General features: G+C 38.2%; 1 protein-coding gene across 5 annotated transcripts in view; it reads left to right on the top strand.

Moving 5' to 3' along the window:
• Positions 1 to 24,151, top strand: part of LOC146000226 (protein Loquacious-like) — a 36,136-nt gene that overhangs the window by 8,313 nt on the left and 3,672 nt on the right. For 4 of the 5 annotated variants that reach the window (XM_083137628.1, XM_083137630.1, XM_083137627.1 and 1 more), the window contains exons 5-7: positions 2,775 to 2,923; positions 14,367 to 14,513; positions 19,460 to 19,571. In XM_083137628.1, the coding sequence (XP_082993754.1) occupies positions 2,775 to 2,923; positions 14,367 to 14,513; positions 19,460 to 19,571 (408 nt within the window). The remainder of the gene's footprint in view (positions 1 to 2,774; positions 2,924 to 14,366; positions 14,514 to 19,459; positions 19,572 to 24,151) is intronic. The other variant, XM_083137631.1, reaches the window with a different exon arrangement.

Raw genomic sequence — 24,151 nt, 5'->3', positions numbered from 1 at the left:
TACACTGGAGTTCTAACTGGCCACCTAATGCTTACAAGCTAACAGCATTAGCCACTACTCTTGGTGAGGCTCTGTCTGTGTTTTGAAATTATATCTAACTTCTTAACCCTGAATTATTGATGTCTTAATACAGGGTGTCCCAAAATATATTCACCAAATTTAAACAAAGATAGCATTACAATTTCTGCATAGAATGGGACTAAACTTACCATTGTACTCATCTAGTGTTAGGATTTTGATGCAAATGCATCTTCTTTTTTTGGTAAGGCAGAAACATTGCATAAGTAGATAGAAATGTGTTTTACATGTAAGTGAATTAATTGGGATACCTTTGTTATAGCATTTGTTTGAATTTTTTGACAATTTTTGGAGTAAAGGCCATTTTTTAAACTTTTTAAACTGTTTGTCATTTTTTGACCATTTTAAGTCATTTTATGCATTTTTCTACATTTTGGTGAAAGTAACCCTTTGAAGGAGAGACGTTCCCAACTCTTGTCTCATTGCCTTCAGTGTAGTTCTGAATGACTGTGTTTGAAGAAAGAAAGAAATTCTGTGCAGTATTGTTGATACAAGCTGTTGTGTAACAATTCAGCTCAAACAATGTGATTGTAAAAATATTGTCGCCAGACTGATTATTGTTAAAAACAAGGGGTACAAAGTTTTGTGCTCTGTATTGGACATTTTGTCAGGGAAGCAATTTGCACTCCATGCAATTGAAAGTGAATTAACAGCAAGTGTCTCAAGTGTTATTGTTCTTTTCAAGTATGCTCCTCTTGTGTTGGTGGAAGTTGAGAAATTTTTCCATGTACAAGACACTCTTGTCCGAAAACAGACAATCATTCACTTTTGAAAATTTGCATATGATTTTCGTTGTGTACTGCAACTCTGTACTTTGAAGTGTAAAAGATGACAAAAAGTGAACTTTCTTACTTGTACTACCATACGCAATGAACATGTGATTGACACTGTAACGTTAATTTTTAATTTGAATTTCTGTTGGTAGTTTATAAATTTGTTTTACAAATATTTCAGAATTTTTAGGTCATTTTTCTAAGTTTATAGGGCATTTTCTTGGATGTATTAGGTCATAAATGCATTTTTTTAAATATAATTTTTTTGGCAATTAGCCCTATTAATTACTAATGTGTTTGATGCTTTAGCTTTATGTATGTATTGAACATGCACTCTTCTCCATGATGGATATTTTCCTAAGTGTGTGGTTCACTGTAAAGTATCTCCCCAGGTGAAGGTAGAGACTTTGAACTTGTCATATGTAAATTCCTCGCAATAAAGATTCACACACACTGAATACTCCTTCTAGTACCTTCGATTCGTGTAGCATTTTTTGGAACACCATGTATATTTTCAGATGCAAAATAATGGTGAAAGAATTATTTCCCAATGGGAAAATTGTTTAGTTACGTAGGAATGTTATGTTTAAAACATATTTAGCATAATCTTCTACCAGGTATCCAAAAAAGTTCATGCTGTATTTTGCAGTGAGACATAAAGCCACTGTAATTTCTGGCAAATGTATTTTATTCAGAAAAATAAGCTCCTTCAGCTTCAATTACATTATCCCAACGAGATACAAGCTTATAAATCCCGCATTTGCAAAAGTTCTGGTCCCTAGGAGCAAAACAATTGTCCTATGACCTGCGTGACATCATCTCGGTTTAGGAACTGTTGCTCACGCAAATGGTTATCCATGGCCAAAAACAAGTGAAAGTCAGATGAGGCAATGTCCGGGGAATAAGGAGGAAGAGGTAAAATTTCCCAACCAAGTGTGTTGATTACCTCCTTGGTCGCTTTCTCCGTATGAGGTCTAGCGTTGTCTTGAAGAAGGATCACTCCTTTCCTGTTGACAAGTGCTGGCTGCTTCGTCGTAGTGCAGCTGCAACCCTTTGCAACTGGGACGAGTACACCTCGGATGTGATGGTTTTGCCATGCTCTAGCAATTCAAAGTGCACAACACCAGCGCTGGTCCATCAAACACAGAGCAGAACCTTCTGTTGATGAATGTTTTCTTTGGGGGTCAATGCAACACAACCAGGGGACGACCAATGATGTTTCCTTTTGCGGTTACTGTATAACACCCATTTCTCGTCACATGTCAATATCTGGTCCAGGAATGGGGCTTTCTTGTGGCGTGACAGCAATGATGCGCAAATGGTGAGCCGCTGGCGTTGGTTTTCCTCGGACAAAACGTGAGGAACCCACTTACTGAGCTTCCAAGACTTCCCAAGGTTGTGCAGAAGAAATCGAATGGTTTCCTCTGTCACTCCAAACCCTTGTGCAAGTTCTTTGCACGTTTGCTGTGGATCGCGCTCGATGATCTCCTTCAGCAGTACTTCGTCGATAGTGGCGGGGCGTCCAGCTCGAGGCTTGTTCTGGAGGCTCTCATCGCCCGATGCAAAGCGACTGAACCACTTTCGCGCTGTGCACTCACTCACTGATGCCTCTCCAAACGCGGAGCATATCTTTCGAGCAGCGGCTGCAGCATTGCTGCCAAATTTGAACTCATACAGTAAACACGGCCGTAAAATGTCCTTTGACACTGACATGTTCCCTTCAGGATTGTAGTTTCTTCAGACCTGCTGCCTATGCGACCGACACACCTCCCAACTCTGCACCGACTGACGATTGCCGGGAATGTAAACTTCTGATGTCATCCAGACAGGGTTGCCGACACATGCCATTTGACTTTCACTTTTCGTTCCAGCGGCATGAACTTTTTTGGATACCTGGTACATAAGCTGTTGTGTGTATTGCAGGCAAAGGGAGCTCCAAGAAAGTAGCGAAACACCAAGCTGCACTTAACATGTGGAGGAAAGTTCAAGAGGTTGGCCCGAACCTACAAGCGTTTGTTCCTTCTCCACAGTCTTTAGTTTCTTCACAGAGTGAAAATTTAAGGCTATCCCAGGTAGGTCTCTTTGCAACTGCATTCTTACGGGGTGGAAATTCCATGAATTATGCATGAATTTTTTATTGTGTGTAGCGACTAGGCGTGCAAACTTTAAAAGAATAAAATTCTGGTATAACAAGTCCATTCAGATGCACTGGTATATGGGCATTAATTATGCTAAGATTGGAAATTTAAATCTTCCATTTTTCAGTGGGGCACTTTTTCAAATTATTGGCACTTTTTTTTTATTATTTTCATGCTCCATTGCAAGCATTGCAAACAATGGGAAATTTTGTAGCAGTAAATCTTGTATTTTGTAATCTTTCTTTGCTAATTAGTACTCACATTTGTTTCACAAGGTTTTCCATACATTTGCAATGAAAAAAGGAACAATTTTTCGATGAAATTCGTCCAAGAAAAATGCTTAATTGTCATTGATCTTAGTTCATGGCTATTTTGCAGTGTTGCCAAATCACTTTGTACAAAGATCGAAAATATCGCAATAACATAAGGACAATAAACATACAAAATATATTCAATTGGGTTAGTAAATAATAGAAAAATGTCTTAAAATTGTATGAAACATAATTTTATTACATATTTGAACTTGTAAAATAAGTTTACAGCAGTTTCTATTAAAAGGTACATTCGTGATGTAAAAAAAGGAGTGATTCAATAGTCTGTGTGTCCATATCACAACTTGAAAGTGAAGGATACCCGGTTCGAGGCTCGGGATTAAAAAATGGCTTCCAAAAAGATGCCAAGATAAGTGTCGGGGCCACAAAATTATAAATTTGGCTGTAATATGTCCAAATTAGCGTTCATCATGGACAAAAAACTGAACAGTTGATCTTGAACAGTGACATCATTTTTATACTCGGGAATCTACATAGCAGAAGTGGTGAAGTATTATGACGCTCCAGGAGAACTGAGAACTCCAACCGGTATTATCCCTTACTTTGGAGGAAGCCCCCTCACAGGTCACTCTCACAGCGCCTGAAAGCGCAGGTGGGAGGAAATTTGCCGGGGGAGATCAACTACCCCAAATAAAATATGACGTCAGAAACCCCATCTGAGTATAAGTAATTTTCGTATGACGCTCCAGGAGAACTGAGAACCCCAACCAGTATTTTTCCTTTGTTTTGGAGGAAGCCCCCCTACAGGTCACTCTGAATAAAATTTAAATTACCATAAATCCTTTACCACTTATGATATTTAATGTACTCTCAATGAGTTACAAACACACTGTACACAGTTCAACTATTAATCATAGAAAAATACAAGATTCTTGTTTCTTTAACAAAGAATGCTCTAACCAGATAATGAAAACGTCGCCTGTCAGTTGATGTACATCATGACGCTGCACTCGAATTTTGTGTAATTTATCTTGCAACACACGCCTCACACGAATGCATGCATATTTGTACACTGTTAATTTTTGGTAGATCTACCTAATTTGCGTCGACATGAGCTCATGCTAAAAGTTTGGAAAACAGCTTACCTTCTGTAGCTGGGAAAAGACGCCATGCCGTTGTCCCTCTGTGGACTATTTGGGCACGATATTTTTAACATATCACTTACGCATCTTCCTTCTCCAAATCTTGAAGACGTTCCTCACCCATTACCGGTGTGGAAACAACACTCAGTCCTTGTCTCACAAATGTGTGATCACCAAAATTTTACGGGAAAAGATTATCCCTTCTCTTCACCAACAAGCTTCTTCCGCTCCATTTTTTTCCAGCCTCAACCGCTTTTTTTTTTCTCTTCTTCCAACCTGTACCACCGTCTTTTTTGTACAACAGATTTAACTCGGATAATTTGTTAGTTAAAATAGTTGTATATTATCACAATACTTGCAGATGCATATGTCCAAGATATTTTTGTAATAAACGTTTGAACAAACTGTCTATCTTTATTCATGCGATAGCATGGAGAATATTACGCTGTAAATTTTATAGGTTTTCGCCATCACTGCAAATTGTCCTTGCGTGCAGCCGCCGTCACATCAAAATGTCCTTCTGCATAGCGAAAGCAAACTGTTTTTGGCGGTAAATTTTACGACAATGAGATCTTCAACAACAAGAGATTAAAATTTGTTATAAAGGCACTTGCAAAAAGATGACTTTGAATTTAACTTCAAAATAACATTCACGTACAATGTGATTTAAGAATTTTACGATTTATAATGACTTACAAATGGTGCCATCTAGCGTTATTTTCTGAACTTCGTATTGTACCGGTTTACGGACGTAAGTAGATTATTTAAATGTTCTCAACATTCATTACATTCTTTTAATATTATGATGCCATATGAATATTTGATATGAAGTTAGAACTTTTAAAAAATACAAATATGGCCATCTAAGCGTGCCAACAATATTGTCAACTCTTATAATATTGGTACTTTTGTGACGTACTTGTAAGAGCATTGTAAGATTACACGTAGGCATGGCCATGCATTCCAAATATACATTAGATAATTTGTGAAGAATATAATTTTGTTCAAAAGTTTCATTATTGTCTTATTTGTGAATGCATAATTTATGAAGTATTGTTATTTTGTATATATATTGACTGATTATTTTTTCTTTTAAGAAATCGCAAGCTGGATAGATTTGGGTACATGTTTCAGTATTAACTTTCTGTTTGCAACACACTTTGACATTGGGGTCGCAATCTGCTAGTTATTGTGCAAAATTTTATCAAAACTGAGGCAAGTAACACATTTTGGTAAGGATGTAATACTTGTATATCCTACCAACCTCATTCATCAGAGTTATCCCTTGTGGTGGTTACGTTATACTGGGAGATTCAGATATCTCAGGTTTGAATTCCGGCCTGGGCATAGGTGTTTGTAATGTCCATTCATCAATTTTCAAAAGCAAAGTAAAATAAACTAAATCAATCAAATCTGGGAAATTTAGCATTCAAATCCTTTAGTTTAAAATGTTCTGGGAGACTAATGCTCAGACTACCAGGTGTTATCTGTGGACTTGCTATTGTTAAACTAGGGCTGAGCCAATACCACGTAGAACCGGTACCAAAGCCAATATTATTACTTATTTCCACTGGTACAGATACTTGCAAATTGCAATAATTAAAGTTTGTTCAGAATATTCATGTGTAAATATTCTCCTTATACATGAATTTACCAAGAAATTTACTTTAGAATATTCAAGAATTGCATGAGAATAATAAAATGGATATTATGCAATCACCAAATAGTTTTTTGTGCAAGATAAAAATAAAGTTTGAATTTTGCATAATTTTCAAGATAATTAGACTCTGCGTGAGTGTGCAGTTTTTTTTTGGGCTTTTTTGGCGGAGACTGTGAAAGACCAATATGCCGGAAAAGTATCTGCTGGTATTGGTGGATGAATTCCAACGGATACTTTCAGATACAGACACCACTGGTATCTGCAGATACAGATACATTGGCATTGGCACAACCCTAAGAGACCCCTGTGTACAGACTCGGCTTACCAACTTTAAAGAATAAAATTCTGAGAGATTCGGCCTTTAGATGAAAATTTTCTGGAAGAATAATGTTCTGAATATCAGCTATTATCTGTGGTCTTACTATTAATACAAAATTGATTCAACTTCATGAAGACTACGTATCAACCACAGTTTTTAAGTAAACAAAAATAAAGTTAATATAGATAGACTCTAATGAAACCTTAATATTATAATGGGGTGACTACTCACTGGGAATGCCTTGAATTCTGGGAATTGGGCGTGAATTTTTTTCTCTGTAGATGTGAAAATTTGCGACTTTTTAAAAAATACAAATGCCATTGAATTTATACATATTTATAAATGCCCTGAGGCATTTTTTTCACAATTTAGCTTTTACTTTTATCGAGGAAGAATAATAAAGCTGCGTTGGAAATGGAAAATAATTCTCTCAATCCATTTACTTTGTTAGTGTCCTTTGCAGTATCCGAGAGAGGGTAGATTATTGCAATACAAGATGTCTACAAGTTGATTAGGTAAATTTGAGTTCGAAATTCTTGCACAATTAACAATTTTTCGTAGATGAATGTATCCCTTAACATTTGTGACCTATGTTTGGATAGGATTTTTGAACCTGAGTATGTTAAATGGCAAATGTAAACACCACACTTTAAATTAAATATTTAAATACATATACCATTAATTGAATGTAATTAGAATTGTTTTGATACATTTGAATCACACTCTCTCTATGATGTTAATGCATTTCTGTGTATGTGTGTGGGGGTGATGTGATGTTGAAATGGAGGAAACATCTGCTTGTACCCTTGAACGTTTGGAAAGTTCGCCTTGAAAATCTGGAATTTACTTCAATTTTATTATGGTCTTAAGGTGGCCACCCTATATAACAAAATTCTTTAGAATGAAATAGGATACTATAAATTTATTCATACCAAACACTAAATTTAGAAAATAGCATTTTAAATGCTCTTAATCCCACTGTAACGTACTACTGTACGGACAAACTTGATCTGTGTAACGAAGCAACATTGGGTGGAGAGAAATAAAGAAGTCTTGAGACTTTGATGCAACAATGTGTTTAAACTTTCTATTCCTACTTCCTCCCACTTACCTCAACATTGACTAATTTAGTCTTCGAAATAATCTTGTGAAGTTTGTTTTGTTTACAATAACAAATTTCTCCGCTTGAGACATGCATACCAAAAGAAACTAAAAATATAATATTAAATCTCTTCATTTCGGGTGAAAGCAAAGTCTGTCCGGGAGACAGAGAGTGAGTTTGTTTCCGGAAGACTCCCGGCCATTCAACAAAGGTTGGCAAGCCTAGCAGTAACCTTTATTTTTTTGACGAGTTTGTTTCTTTTCAATTTTATTTTTCCAAAGTAGAGTTTTTATTCTAGTACTTTTTTTTGCCAAAGTAAATACAGTTATTATTTCAAGTTAGTATCGTAGTTTGTAAGTGAAATGACCTACGCCTGTTTACGAAAGTTATTTTCAATTATTTCTCGCACACTAATTACTGATGTTACAGTTCATACTTGATCTCCCGACAAAACACTGCCAATTTGCTCTGTGATACAAAACGTTCTGATAGAAGGTGAAAAGTCATGAGAAACTTCAATTTACATGTGGTTTCATGTACCTGTCAGATTCATAACATGCTCTATAGTTTTTTAGGTTAAAATTTGGTAAAATACATTTGTTATAAATGCATGAATATCGTATATTTAAATTTTTAAGCCTACAATACAAAAATGTTGAATTTTCGTTTTTTTGTTTTTAGTTTCTTAAGCATGTAATGTGTTGGAATTTGTGGAAGAGGCCACAGTTCTAATTTTATGCCAAATTAGTCTTATTTTGCGATATGAAATGCATGAAAATTGTGTTTACATGTCCATTCATATACAGAAACATTTTTTTGTTGTAACAATTTACATTTTTCGGTGTTACTACAACCCCTTGGGAGACTGGCCGCTATTAGTTGGTTGTCTCTAGGAGAATTTTCTCCATTAATTTTGTTTCGCAAGATACTCTGGGACACAATCTCTCAGTAAGGTGTACCTGGGACTGCCCAAAATTGAAAACTTGTTCCTTCGATAGCCAAGGCCTGTTGCACAAGTCTTGTCCCATTGATTTGTTAATGTGACTTGAGACAGGAGTCCTTATGATGATGGATCAACACCTAAATCCCTCTTCCCTCTAGAATTCAACCTGGCTGCATTTAACACACTAGCTTAGAACTCCATAACCATTTGGTAATGCATGAACATTACATTGTGCTTAAACATGGGTGAATGAATTAATATAGCAAGTCAGGGGTTATTTTGGTTACTTGCCGAACTCCATGGTGGAGTGGTTAGCACAGTGCACTACGATGTTGTGGGTCACAGGTTCGAATCCTGCCAGGGGTGTTCTTTGAGTGTGTCACTTCATCAATTTCTTCATATCACTCATCCTAATCTTCACGATTAGCCAAAAGCGAAGTAAAATATTGAACCAAATCAATCTTATCAATATTTTAGTTTCTTCACACCTGCAGCAACTAATTATACCTGCCACAAAAAGTAAATTTAGATTTTGTGCACAAAAATCCAGCCTGGGTTCACTTCAGTAGCGGCTCGTGCCTAAAATAACAGGTGAAGAAGTACATTTATAGGCAATGAAAAAAAATAGTATATTGAACTGATTCATGCTTGACTCACCTACGTTTTGTAGATCAAATCGATCCTATCTTTCAGGGCTGCAAATCTATCGATAACACAGTGCGACAAATTTGAACTTTGTGTCTTGCCGTGAGATGAAGGAAGGTGTTCTTTACTAAATCAAATATGCTGATTACGAAAATGAAATCATGTTCCATCACGTACCATTTTTTCTGGAATGAATATGCCACATGTACCACTTAGCCTATATTTCATGCAGTCAGCAATATATTATAATTCATGAAAAACAAAGTAGCAACATTCCAGACACTTGGAAACTACTCCATTACGGTACAGGAGGATCCTGTAGCTGGATTAAATACAGATCATGGAACAAAATTAATCTTTTGTATTACAACACATAAAAAAAGGTACGAGAAAGCTGCAAAAAGCTTGAAATGTAAAGGGTGTTTTTTGAAGAGTGATAGAACTTTCGATAGGGATAGCTGTCATTTGTTTTGTTTTGATGACATGTTGTTTTGTCATTTCATATCAGTGAGCATTGGCAAATGATCATGTAAAATATATTTCCAAAATCAATGTTCTGTTCACCAAACGTATAGAGCACTTCGGAAATATCGGTGCTGTCAGTGAATTGGCCTCCAAGATCATGTGACCCAGCAACAATTGACGCTTTGGAAGCCAACATAACTCGTGTTATTAACGGTGTACATCCCCGATTACTTGAAAAAGTGGTTCAAAATTGGTCTGATCGAATCCGGTTCATCACAGCTAGTCGTGGTGGACATATGCCGGAAATTATTTTCAAAAAGTAAATGTCAGAAAATTATCTTTCAAATGAAAACATAATTGGCTTCAAACTTATTTTTTAATGTGTTTTATTTCAATTCAAAGTTCTATCACTCTAAAAAAAAAAACACCCTATACCTACAAGTTAGAAACGTGTCCTGGAAACTTTCCTTTGTGGGTGGATGGTGAAACTTCTTGTATGAGTCCAGCAGTAATCTGCAAAATGGTTTCCTGACCATCTTCCCATATATCGTCTTTCCATGTCAGCGATATCTTGGTGAAATCGCTCACCATGTTGGTCACTCGCATCTCCGATAATAGGCGGGAAAATATCCAAATAAGAATGCAGTAAATGTATGTATTTTCAAAGACATGTTGCACCCCATAGCCTTGTAACAGTCCAGCATGTGTTCAGTCAGTTCCCTGTAATTGTGAGACCTGACGTTACCCAAGAAATTGTTGCATACATCTTTGAAGACAAGACAAGCTGTCTTCTCAGTATCTGTCAGCAACTCTTCAAAGGTTATGTCTTTCATCAAGTCAGGAATCTGAGGCCCAATGAAAATGCCTTCTTTAATTTTGCGTTACTAATCGAAGGAAATTTGGACAGTAAAAATTAAAAACCCCTGCCATGTTTGTTCATTGCTTTCACAAAATTCTTCAGATGTAGCGGTAGTATCAGCACACTGTCTTTGTCCACATTTTTTTCACCCTGATTGAAGCTTTCTCTCAATGGCCACTGTTTCACTACATAATGGCCTTTCCTTGCCCTACTGTCCCAGTGACACAAGAAACAGCAATATTTTGTGTAACCAGTCTGCATTCCCAGCACAAGCTCCAGAACATTGTGATCACCACAGATTTTCCATTTGTGGTTCGAATAGCCAATATACTTCAGAAGTAGTGTCTCATGTTCTCGTAGGTTTCTTTTAACTGAACGGAATGGGCCACTGGTATTGAAGGTTAATCTTTTCCGTTATTCAAGAGAACAGCTTTGAGACTAGTTTGAGGAATCATTGAATAGGTGCCATTTTTTCGGATTGTGAATCCTTAGAAATTCTGTAAACAGCCCATTAATGTCATTACAATATGCTAGACACTCTGCCATTGAGAATAAAGTGGAGAGACCAAGCTGTCGTGTACGGAATGATATACTAGTGTTTGGTTGTAGCAGGTATTTTTCTTGAAGACGAGACCCAAGTAATTCTGCTTGCCTTTTTGAAAGATTCCGATCTTTTACAAGATCGTTCGATTCTGCCTGTGACAATGGCTGTGGTTGGGGCTGTGATGTAGATGGCGTGTAATCAAGATCTTCGTGATCACTACCATCGTCTCTTTTCATCTTCCAGTGTCCATTCCACTGGTGGTTTTGGAACTGGGTGCATTGCAGATTCCAAATTTGTATATGAAACTGTGTGTTTTTATTTACTTTAAATTTCTGTTACTTGCGTTAAACAAAAGTAGCAATCTGTTATGTGGTCTCTGTTTCTTCCACAACTGTGGTACGGCAAACGGCATAGTTATGTGGGTTCCATGCAACCAACCTCTTAAATAGCGGGAGCAACGTGAGCAACAGTTCTGTGGTGCCCAACACTTACCCTCGTCTACCTTTGATTCAAAATACAAATCGTATGCCTTTTTGACGAGCAGAGAAATGAGATGTCTTTGCGACTCCGTCGTAAACTCACCACACACCAAACAGAAAAGGTTTGGTGAATTAACACACTTCCTAGACTTCGCTGAACACAAGAAACATGCACAAACAGTGTTCTTTACGTTAGGGGATTTGCACGACACACACTGCAGGAATAGACACTGCTTGATCCCACTAGCAACTGACTGATGCAAATAACTGCAACTCCACAATACCACAACCAAGTGGCTCTCTATCCCTTCCCTCTCCACCCCTTCTCCTTTGCAATGTTGAGCCCTAGTAACAAGCTGGGCTGATAAGCGCCATGACAACAATAACATGCAGTCGTGCGCTGTTGTGTTTCCAGAGAAAAGTTTAGGTGATATTGAGAAACTGTTTTCACTATCGTCATCAGGGCACTGAACTCCATAGGAATAACATGTTTTTGTTCTGCGGCAATTTTCATTGTCCCACAGTGTAATTTCTTCATGGAAGGGGTGACATTCAATAATTTCGTTCAAGAGCTCCTTTTGGATTGAAATGCATGCAATGAGTTCCTTTTGTAATGTCTTAGTCACCACTGAACAAGGTTTTTTATTTTCTTGTAATGGTTCTGTGTTTCTAACGAACTTCTCGGTATTAATAATTCAACAAGTTCCTTGAAATTCCCACGATTAAGCGAAGACACTCTTTCGTCGTGACCCCTGAACGAAAGGTCTTGTTTACATAAATACAGCATTGTGTCAACTATTAATTGTAGGAAAAGCCTATTTAATCGTAAATTTTCATTGAACCGTACAATTAAAAGCCTACTATTTTCTTGAAGGGCATCTGCTATGGTATTCCAGGTTTTTTAAAAAACTTTGAATTGTAACTTACACTTTAAATGTTCCACCAAATCATCAGAGAATGCGTTATATTGACAAAATCGTTATACCCTTCTTTATTCCACACGTTGTATTTGTTGCTAAACAGTAAACAAGACCAGCAGAACAACGATTGCAAATATAGACTGCTACACAACCAAGGAAAGTCGACAAACCAGGAACTTTTAAATTTAATGTTGTACGATTTCCCTGCCTTTTGGTTCTCTCGCTTAACTGATATTTGAAGAATGTCAATGGGACTCCCACAATTTAAAACTTCTTTTTTGTCTTCATCCGTCCATCTGGAAAATGGTGTCTGTAACAAATTTCACACTAAATCATTTACTGGGTTCACTGTACAAATCACAGCCCAACACACAAACACAACATGCGATAGGAAACGCGAAACACACACGCAGAACAAGATCTCGCGAGAACGCAACGATTTTGCCACAACCACTGGATGCAATGTTTTCTGTCAATGAGAGAACTGCTGCACCTGCAAGGCGACACCCGTTCAAGGCCAACGCTAGGTGATGTCACTGTTGCCATGACAACCAGCTAAAGTCTTCCACAACCTGGCGGCGTTTGCTCTTGGGTTGTTTATGCTACGACAAACTCTTCACGTGCGTAGCGCCGAGCGGTGTATTATTTGATTATTATCGTGTGCGTTCTGCTGGGAAATAGTTTAATTTAACAAACAAATGAAAAATGTCAATGTTAATTTGAAAATTAGGTGAAAACATCTGCACTTGTTGCACTTGGCCAGAAAAAGTAAATTTCGATTTTGTGCACAAAAATCCACCCTGGGTGAACTTGCACAAGAATTTAGTCAGATTTGTAACTATTACTTTGATTCGATTTTCAAATTCTCTTGAAGTATAGATTGATTGGTTTTACTTTGAATTCCTGCCCCTTTTTGCTATTCGCAAAGATGAGGATGAGTGATATGATTGATGCATGGACACTCACAAACCAGGGATGCCTGGCATTTTAGCAGGCTGTTCTAATCACTCCACCATGAAGACCAGTCATTGAAGTAAGTATCGTTTAGTGCTTTCAAACAATGTAGAGCTGACAACATATCTCGCTGAAGTGAATGAGAGATTATTTTCAAGAAAGACTCTAAATTTAGTTAGAATCCCAACAAGGTGTTTTTATGTGAAAAATAATGATTGTGCAGGTGTCTCGCTCTCTCGCACTCTCTCTCTCGCACTCTCTCTCTCGCGCTCTCTCTCTCGCGCTCTCTCTCTCGCGCTCTCTCTCTCGCGCTCTCTCTCTCGCGCTCTCTCTCTCGCGCTCTCTCTCTCGCGCTCTCTCTCTCGCGCTCTCTCTCTCGCGCTCTCTCTCTCGCGCTCTCTCTCTCGCGCTCTCTCTCTCGCGCTCTCTCTCTCGCGCTCTCTCTCTCGCGCTCTCTCTCTCGCGCTCTCTCTCTCGCGCTCTCGCACTCTCTCTCTCGCACTCTCTCTCTCGCACTCTCTCTCTCTCTCTCTCTTTCTCTCTCTTCTCTCTCTCTCTCTCTCTCTCTCTCTCTCTCTCTCTCTCTCTCCCCCCTCCCCTCCCCTCCCCAACCCCATCTCCCTAGTTAAACGTGACAGTGAGAATAATTGAGTGATAGAATGGAATATGGGGGAAACACAATAATAGCAGCAATGCCTTGCACATGTTCGAACCTGAGACTTCTGGCTTCGTAGGCAAATATGCTGTCTACTGGTAGAATTAAGTCACATTAAGAAATTTTGGATAATGTCTCATTTGGGGCTCGCTATTTATCCCATATCAAGGTGTAAATGTTAAATTCAGTGATTACATCATTATAAATGCATACCTGTCGAAGCTACCAGACGAGTGGCAAAAAATCGATCACTATCAAAAAGCTGTGCAGAAAAAAATGAACACTTAAGTGAATTAGAATGAATCACTTCTCTCCACATAACCACCAAACGGATATCTGTGAGATAGTGTTAATCCTTTCTATTTAAACAGACTTGTGTAGTGATTGTAGTTGAGTAATATTTGTACATACTTTGTAGGTGGTGCAAGATGATTCAATTCTGAGCAGATATGCACATTTGAAAAGCAGAAAAATTGCCAACCTGAATCCGGGCCATAGCTTAAAAGTGCGGGAATTTTATGCCAACCTCAAGGCTAACAAGGGATTGAGTCTTACTGAGTTGCAGGTACGCTGTCTCGTTATATCAATTGTGTAAAAGTAGTTTTGTCTTATGCATTCCTTATCTTGAACAGGATCAGTGTCTTACTGATTTTCTTCAGCTCAATCTCATAACACTATGCTTCCACCTTTATCTTAACAGCATGCAGAACAGTTTCTGGGAGGCTCTTCCCAAGCTCTTCCCTCCTTGGCAATGTTGCCAACTTACCTCTCTTGGAACCAGATCTGGCTCTTTCTCTCACTTGTTTGACTGTGAATTGGGGCGCCCGCCCCCTGTGCCCCACTATGATGCCATCACTCGCTACGACCCACATAGACCAACTTTTACCATGAGTATACATTTTGCACGTGACATTATTATATTGGCTGCTTCACCCCCCACCCCATCTTACATCCCCAGCCACTTTTTTTTATAGTGAAGTGTTAATGTGAAATTGACATAATATTGTTATCAGAGATTCCTTTTTTTCAATTTCATATGACAATCGGTGGATTATTAAGATGGCCGATGCTGCTGGATGTAGATGGTGAAAACTAAGAATAAATTGTCATACTTTTTAAGTTAACAGTAATAGCAGCACCACCACCCTTTGACAACTAAAATTACCTTAGGAGGCACTTTGTCCAGCCTTAGTAAATCTGGCTCCTTAAGTCAGTTTTAACTCCATTTAAGGTGAAATTTAGCTCTTTTATGCACATCAGGTTTGGCAACACTGCCAGGATGGCCGTGGGAGGCAAGGAGAAATGCATTGCACTTATGCGAGTATTATTTTATTTGTTCTCTTGGGAAGATCAAACTTTCGATGGCATAGAAAGAGATATCAATGGAAAGAGGGCAGTTTGAAGATGTGTTTGTAAAGCAGAAAAGTCGAAACTTCCATTTAAATAGTCGTAGCTTAATGTTTTTCAAACATAATTTCAGCTTAATAATAAACATAAGAAGAAGTGCTTCCGCTTTCAACATGGGGAAAAATTATACTCTTGTATATGGCCAGTTTTTTTAGTATATCCCATTCGGACGATACGGAAATAAATGCACAACTGGTGCACAACTGTAACTCCTCCCCTTTGCAAACAAGGTTTGCTGCCCTCCGTGAGAGTGGTTACCACAGCATGCTACGATGCCAGGAGTGCTGGGTTCGTATCCCGGCATGGTTATTCTTTGTAAATACCCGGTCATTAATTTTATATCCTCATCGTCGCGATTAGTCATACTTGGCAGAAAGCAAAGTAAATTAAACCAAATCAGTGGAACCAAACAATAATCTTGTACACACTTTTGCCTGCCGTGTCTTTTGCATGACTCATGCTTCGAATTATTCTACTACGAGATGAATACAGATTATGCAATTCAGTCTTCCCTACTAGGGTGCTGCAGGGGGGAGCATTTCGTTTGAGTGCCAAATAGTTTGCATGGACAATACTAGATAGCGGTCCCGGGTTCGATACCCGGTGGAGGCACATAATGGTTCGGATCCCACTTTAATCTGTAGGTCCCGTCACAATTAGCCTTACTGCATAAAGTGGACTTAAAACACCAAATCAATCAATCAACACTAGATAGCATACTGAATTTAACATCTTTGCTTGAACAAATGATGTTTGAACAGCCAAAACTATCGGTATATACTTGAAGCAGAGCAGTACATGCATAACTGTAATTTGTCTGTGGCAGGGGGCCGTCAAATATGGATCGTGAAGTGAGAGACGCAGTGAAATTGAAACTTAACTCAACATGGTCATCATGTCCATGTGAAAATCTAGTTTAGCCATCTTACCAATGCAGTGATATATGAAAATAGTGATTGTGGGCTGAAACTGCCAGGACTGATATTTTACATATGTGGGTCTACGTTATTGTCACATTAATTGTATATGATAGAGCGTGGGAGTACGAGTGAGCACAAGTGGTTCTATGCAGCACTCCATTCTCAACTCTCCTGTTAAATCTTTTGTAGGTCCAGATATTTGTCCATGTATTTTTTTTTTTTTTTGTTGGGGAATGCCACAGTCTTTACTTCCAACCCCTTAAGGATCAGCAACTTGTAACTGTTGTTACATATTCCTTCCTCTCTCTCCACTTGATGTATTACCTCTGTGTTGCCAGTGTAGCATCTTTATGTGACAGAACAGTCATTTGGGGAATTATAATGTTCTTAGAAACAGGAAAGAAAGCATCCATAGATGTGTTGTTCAAAAGGCCCTTTACCAACCACGTATGAGCTTATTGTACCGCAATCAGAATTCCAGCTGATCCAAAGACTATATTGTGCATTAATGTTTAGTGATAAATTTTATGTGGCATGTTTCAGTGTAACACAAAATTTGTAACTTTGTTGTGAATATACGAGGGTCATCCAGAAAAAAGGAACGTTTTGGTACAAAACACGAACGACAAATGTGTGCAAGAAATTTATGGTACAGAAACGACATACCTTACTCTACTTTTTCACATATTCACCATACACATTCAAGCACTTACCATAGCATGATACCAGTTTGTTGGTACTCGGTTGCTGCCAATGTATTCAACCGTGTATGGCACGAACTTTTCTCACATTCAGAAACCTTATCACACACTGCACCTTGCAATTGGCAGGATTCTAAATTTTGTCGCAAATGTTCAGGGCTCACAGCCCGATCTTACACGTCTGCACAGTCTTGCTGCTTGGCTCAAACTGATAGGACGTAGCTGATGAACTCAACGGTGCTGTCGTAAAATTCATAAATAACTGAAGTGGAAGTGTATGGTAATGATGAATGCCACTTTGCCACGGCCGATGAACTCAAATGCTGTCACTACACAGTTGAATACATTGGCGGAAACAAGAGTTCAATGATGTTATCAACATACTGGTATCACGCTATGATAAGTGCTTGAACAGATGTGGTGAATATGTGGAAAAGTGAAGTATGTAGTTTCTGTACCATAATTTTTTGCACACATCATTAGTAGTGTTGTGTTTTACACCAAAACATTCCTTTTCTTTCTGGATGACTCCCGTAGAATACATCAAGGCGATGCCAGAGGTATCGGGTTGGAATCCTGATATGGGAATTTTTTGCGAGAGTCGCTTCGTCAATTTCATCACATCACCCATTTCCATCTTCGCGATTAGCCAGAAGTGGTAGTCAAGTAGTCATGTTGTAACATATTTTTTATTTGGCATTGGATCAAATACTGGTGAGATCTTTACGCATCTGATGACAATCAGCCGAAATAGACAAACTTAATTAGGCATATTTTGGCATATTTTACCTATTTTGCATTTTTGCAAATGTATTTCTTCAATTTTCTCATAATAAGACATATTTCTGTAATTTCGTGATTGTCTTGCATATAATCGGTTATTTTATAATTTATGTTTAGTTATTATCGATGACAGGTTGAGGAAATTACGGACAAAGAAATGAAAAGCAGATGCAGTCTTTTCTTACCAACTGGAACAGAACAATAATACCCCCCTTTATTTATCCTGCCAACAATTGATAGCCTTGCTAACATTATTGAGGAAAAATGTTCTCAGTCGTTGTTGTGCGGAAACTGGAATCACTGTAAACCAGTTTCAATTGTCCTAATTTCTTTACCTTTTTTTTCTCTTATCGCAACAATCGGTCAAAAGTAAAAATAATATTCGGTACATTACAGCCCCTACTGTATCGGCAATCTAGTACGGGAGTTTCAAGATCACTTGTCGTTTGAGCCATGCACGTATCAGCGTATATTTCTCTGAAGCAGGCAAACTAAAAGAAGGCTCTGTGCAAGTAGTGACATGAGACTGCTGCACCAATGAACACTTGAGAGGGAATGGGATTGCATGGAGGGGGTAAAGCAACTGCTGTTACCAGCCTTCGCAGCAGCGTGTACTGCTTTGCTCTGCCTACTTGATTTTCCTCCCTTCTCTGTTGTGCATATTTTTGGCATTACTGGAAATATTTCTGCGTTTTTGACATATTTTTAATTTTTTGACACATTTTTCACAAACTTTTTTCATTGATTGATTTTGGTGTTTTAAGTCCACTTTATGCACAGTAAGGCTAATTGGGACTGGACCTACAGTTTAAAGTGGGATCCGAACCACTATGCTCCACCGGGTATCGAACAATTTTTTTTTTTTCCATACCTTAGTTATAGATGTTCAAAATGACCGCCATTGGCAGTAATACATTATGTGCAATCTGAACAGATCGACAAACAGCAGATATGGTTTCTGTGGGAAAGGAAGTGTAGATTGTCTCAATTGCATGTCCCACTTCAGTCAGTCTTTCTGGCTTTGTGGCATACACAGCATTCATCACATGCAGTAGATTTAACACAAAATCAGGAGATCTGGATGGATATTTGACTCGTTTCTCGAAAAAAAGAATTTCTCACCTCTCCCATTGTGTGTACACTAATGACGACCACTTGGCAGGCTGTGATGGGATTAAAAACAAAAGGTCTGTGCTCTCGCACATGCCCAACAGACATTGCAGCTTCAAATGCAAAAAGTTCAGTAAAGTAATCTTTAATAATTTCTCTGCTATTAAAGTTCAAAGAATGTAAAAATTATTTTGGGGCGCACTGTATTACAAAATATTGGTAATAAGCATTATGGTTTGATTTTTTTTATTTCCTGCAATTCCCCCCACTCCCCCCAACACACACACACACACACACACATTTCTTCTCCACATGAATCAGTCCATACAGCCTGGTGACTTCAACTGGTTTCGTCTTGGACCAAGAAACTACTTTGTTAAACATTTATTTTACAATTACAATTGTATAAATTATAAGTTTTATTCATAGAAATAATAACACTAAATTACAAGGTCCCCAGAAATTGTATCTCTGAATCGATGAATCTATCATTGCAAATTATTTTTAAATTTGAATATTTGGCATAAATAAGTGTTGTCTCTCGCTTAATTGTCCTTTTCCTAGCTGAATTTTGCCTCTCTTCGTTTCAGAATGTGCAATTGGTTGATTCAGAATTCAATTACGTAAAGTTCCTGGAGGAAATCAGGAGGGAGCAGGTTTTTGAGGTGACCTACGTGAACATCAATGAAGAGTCCGTCACAGGTATGCAGTTACTAGTATATGTATTATTTTGCATTACAGATTAATTGATATTGTGTCCATTTGTAAACTTCAGTTTCTCAAAACGGTGAAAATATCTGTTCTGTGTATGGTGTGATTGAAATTTTGTGCACTGTAGTACAGTTTAACGTTTGTGAAAACTGTTACTTTCCTTCTTAATTATATGCACAAAGATGTAGTTTTTTTAGTTATATTAGTATCGGAAAGTTAACTGATAGGGATTTTTTACGTATACCGATAAGCGACTGATATAAAATTGACCGATACAGGGTACTTGTATTCAACTGCTCCAATATCAAACTGCAAATGTTGCTTGAAGAACATGAAAGGTTTGTTCGCCCTCTTAGTGTATTCAACTAAGTGATTCCAGATGATTTAGTCTTTGAAAGGGAACTGTATATTTGAAGGGTCAGGATGGAAAAACCGGGAAAGTCATTTTTCTGTCGTAAGCAAGGTAGTGTCCTACACCGTGGCCATGTGGTCTAAGGTGTCAGGTTTGGGCTACGTGACGTGCACAGGTTCGAGTCTCCTGGGGCAAAGCATAACTTTTCTCTTGGGATTTCAGCCTGCGTATGGTACTGGTGGCCGCCCACCATCATGAGGAAATTGGTGAGCTACGAATGAGCAGTGTAACCCTGTCATGATGACAGGTTCGTTGTGCTGACCACACATCACCCCGTAACTGTTTGGATGATCTACAACCTTGGGATGTGGCAGTGAGGCTGGCAATCTGTTATTTCACAATTTTGTCACAATGTCATTTATACACCACTTTTGATTCCGAAATGTGCAGTTTTTGTACAGAAATCTTGATGTTCTATTAATGTGTTTCTAATTGATTTTATTCATAAAAATAACAAAATGACTGAATATTGCACTAAACTAAGGCTATTTTTAATGTATCAGATGGTAAGATTATGATTCATATTACAGATACGTCAGTACCAGTAGGTAAAAATAGAAGGGTAAAGTCCGTGAAGGCACATTTAGGGTATGTGGGGGTAAGGCCCCACATATTCTCGATCTGTCATTTTGGAGGTGATGAGATCAGCAGCATGCTCCGGCTACCTTTCTCCCCCCCACCCCAGGGTTGCCCCCAGGTAATCATTAATTTGAGCCTGGGTGAGCCCTGGAGCTGCTTCAAGCACCAACAAGGCTGAAAAAATTCTGACCTTTCATCACTCACCTGAGAATGGAACCTCTCTCTCCCACGTGGCAGTCAGATGCCCTACTGACTACACCAGTGCCTCTCAATTCCGATAGAGTACTCGTTAATCTCTCCCATCTCTAATAATGAGAATGTGAAGGTATAAGGGGTAATGTACTTTGTATTGAGTGCTCTTAAAAAAATTGAAGATTCTGAAAATCTCCGGAAAAATACATTTAAAGTTCATGTAGGAATCCTACACAGTCGACATTTATTTAAAATATTGATTTTTACATTGAAACATTTCTTGTATGTTGAAGTTTTTTGTTAACCGCATAACCACACCTGTATCTGGTTTGTCAAAAATTTAGAGAACGTTTGCATTGTTCAACTTGCACATTTTTCAATCTTGTCTTTGAGGATCAGAATCAGTGGCAGCGATAAGGGGGCAGATGCATCCCCACTTTTTCGCCACTTTTGCCCCTGCACTATGCTAACATTTTCTACAAAGGGAAATAAATTGTCTTTGCCCCCTTCCCTTTCCAACTGCCACCACTGATCAGAATTACATACTTGCCAAAAGTAGCAACCTTTAGTTGTACAGCAGAATGTTGGATACAACGTCAAGAATTAGTAGCCCAAGTTCGGATTGTTTAATTCAGAATTAATCATTGTTAGAGGCACATAATTTTGGTAAATAAAGAGGGAAAATTTTAGTATAAAGAGCCAGTTTCAGGTTCAAAAGCGGTAAATAAATAACATTTTGGTGTTAGTGGTGAAATATCTGATCAAAAGCAGTATATAAAATGACATTTTGGTTTTAATATTGTGAACATAGTCCTAAATTTGATTTAAAAACTGCACTTATTACGCAAAATACACATCCCTTCTAATGCACATTTATGTAGTTACCAGAGTATTAAGTTTATTCCTGTGTGAAGGGGTCAATTTTTGCTTCTCAAATATTTACAGCAGAATTAATAAATTTTCCATGAATTGCATAACTCACAGGATATCAAACTTTATGGTGTTGCATTGCTGAAGAAACTCTTTAATTTTGTGTTCGAGTCTATTTCACATTTTGCAGTTCATTTCGCATAATTTCCTGGCAGAACATAGTAGAAAATTCACCTTGCACCTTTCAGAAACATGAAAAATTAACATTTCCACATTTCATGTTTTTGTCAAACAAAATATGCATGCTTCTTAATCATGCTACACAGATAATTTTTATATAGTTTGATTACTATTTGTGGGTTAACACATACTGGAGTCTCGGTGATATGATATTTGGTTTGCAAGCAGTCATTTGTTAAATGTTAATCTTTGATACAGACTGCGGCCCTCATCTGCTTCACGTATGTGTGGTGCAAAGAGGTGTTATGCTAAATCCTTTTGTTAGTTTAGGTGAGTAAGGTTTAGGGCTCGTAACATTAAAATAACGTCCCTAAATGCACGGCCATGAAATAGGCATGTGGCAGAAGTTCATGCTGTTGCCAGGTTAGAGTGCAACCCTTTGTGTTCAGAGGTTTAATGTATGTTCTTAAAGGTTCGCATTACCACTTTTTGTGGATGGAAACTAATCTGTTATTTTTAGTAGTTTTTATTTTTTCTGCGATGTTTCTTCCTGGTTTTCCAGAACTTTTCCAAGCTTACATCAAGCACAACTTCACGTAGCTAGTCACTACACTTCTAAGGAATGAATAACTTGTTCTGATTTCCTCCTAGGCAAAATCTTCCACATGTAGAGTGACCAGCCATGTGAGGTTGTATGTTGTGTGTGTATCTTGGTGTAAACTTGAAAAAGTTCTGAGAAGCCAGGACGAAACATCGCAGGGAAAAAAAACAAACTAAAAATAACTTAGATTATTTTGCATCAGAGGTTTAAGAGTAGTCACATTTAGATATGGGACTCCATTTCTGCGGCCTGTAACAAACTTTTAAATTCACCTGATTACCAGCTCTGTATCAAATGGGAGTCTAAAGTGTCCCGGAGAGAGGTCGGTCTGACTGCTTGAACAAGGAAAGTCAGCCCGGTTTCAAACAGTGTGCGGGAACCAGTCTTTTGTCCTGCTCTCACTTTGTGGCACCAGTGCAATTCTGCCCAGCTGCCCATTTTGATGGCTGTGCTTTTAAATGCTTCTATTACCTGATTGCAGAACATCTAATCTTGAGCATGGAACCCCCTTCCTGTTGTATGAACATCTGCTATAACTTGACAAGTTTAAAAACAAGATGCTGCAATCCATTGTTTGCGCACCTCGCATCACATTTCCCCACCCCATTGTCTGCGGCGACGTTAGTTCGCAGTGTTGCAAACCTGGAGAGAGAGGAATCGTCTGAGAATTTTCAACGAAATTTGAATGTGAAAGACATGAATTAGTATTCCCTCACCTACGCTACCTATTGATTATGCTAAATTCTAAATACATTTTCATATTTTCCCTTTAAATCTTAAATGAATTAAGTTATATGAGGGATATTTCTTACCAGCATAAGAAATGTAACAAATAAAATGATAGAAAAATGAAAAATATATAAACGATAGAACTGAGCTCACCTTCTAAATGTTTTCCTGTTCTCCTTCAGTTTCACTCCCACTCATCAGAGTCTGTGTCCGTGTCTGAATCGCCTTCACGAAGTCTAATTATCAGTTCATCTACACGCTCGTCCTTAAGTCCATCTCTTTCAAAGTAAGAATCTTCAATTTTTTTTCACGTGTTCACAACATTTAATCCATTTCTGTACAGAATATTCACTAAATAATTTTCCCAGCAATTCTTTCTTTGCGTCCAGTGAATCCGAAATGAATTCCCTTGCCTTACCCTTGATTTCCCCCCTCACACAAGTTCAATGGGATTTAAGTCTGCGTGGTAAGGTGGAAGTCGTCTTATGGTGTGTCCCGCATTTCTAAATTTCGTGTCAATCGCATACTGTTTCACATAAGGTACACTTTGAATTTTTAAGTACAATTTCCTTTTGTTTATTGTTCACAATACTTTCACTCTATTCTCCGCATCAATTTCAGTTTCGTTTGCAGGTTTGTCTGTCGCTGAGAGCCACTGTACCATGAAAATCGTCATATTTGTTTTAGCTTAATTTTGCTGAGTTGGCACCACTGGTACTCTCAAGGCCAGACCAGTGAGTAGAAGAGTGGTGGGGAGGATGACATAATAGGAAGTGCTCCGCAGCGATCTGCGCATATCGGGACTTAACTTGTCAGGCTATAAAACATAGTGTCAGAGATGGCACCATGGTAGCTCGGTCGTTAGGCTGTCAGATTACCATGCGAGAGACCCTGGCTCAATACCTGGCGTAGGCTGTCAGATTACCATGCGAGAGACCCTGGCTCAATACCTGGTGGAGGAGATCCGGTATTTTTGCACATGTTGAAGTAGCGCTGCCACCCACAAAG

This window comes from Lepisma saccharinum, chromosome 16 (assembly GCF_977018435.1).
Source record: "Lepisma saccharinum chromosome 16, izLepSacc3.1, whole genome shotgun sequence".
In the NCBI taxonomy this organism is placed as follows: domain Eukaryota; kingdom Metazoa; phylum Arthropoda; class Insecta; order Zygentoma; family Lepismatidae; genus Lepisma; species Lepisma saccharinum.
Note: the sequence above shows the minus strand (reverse complement) of the source record. Positions and strands in the feature narration are given on the sequence as shown.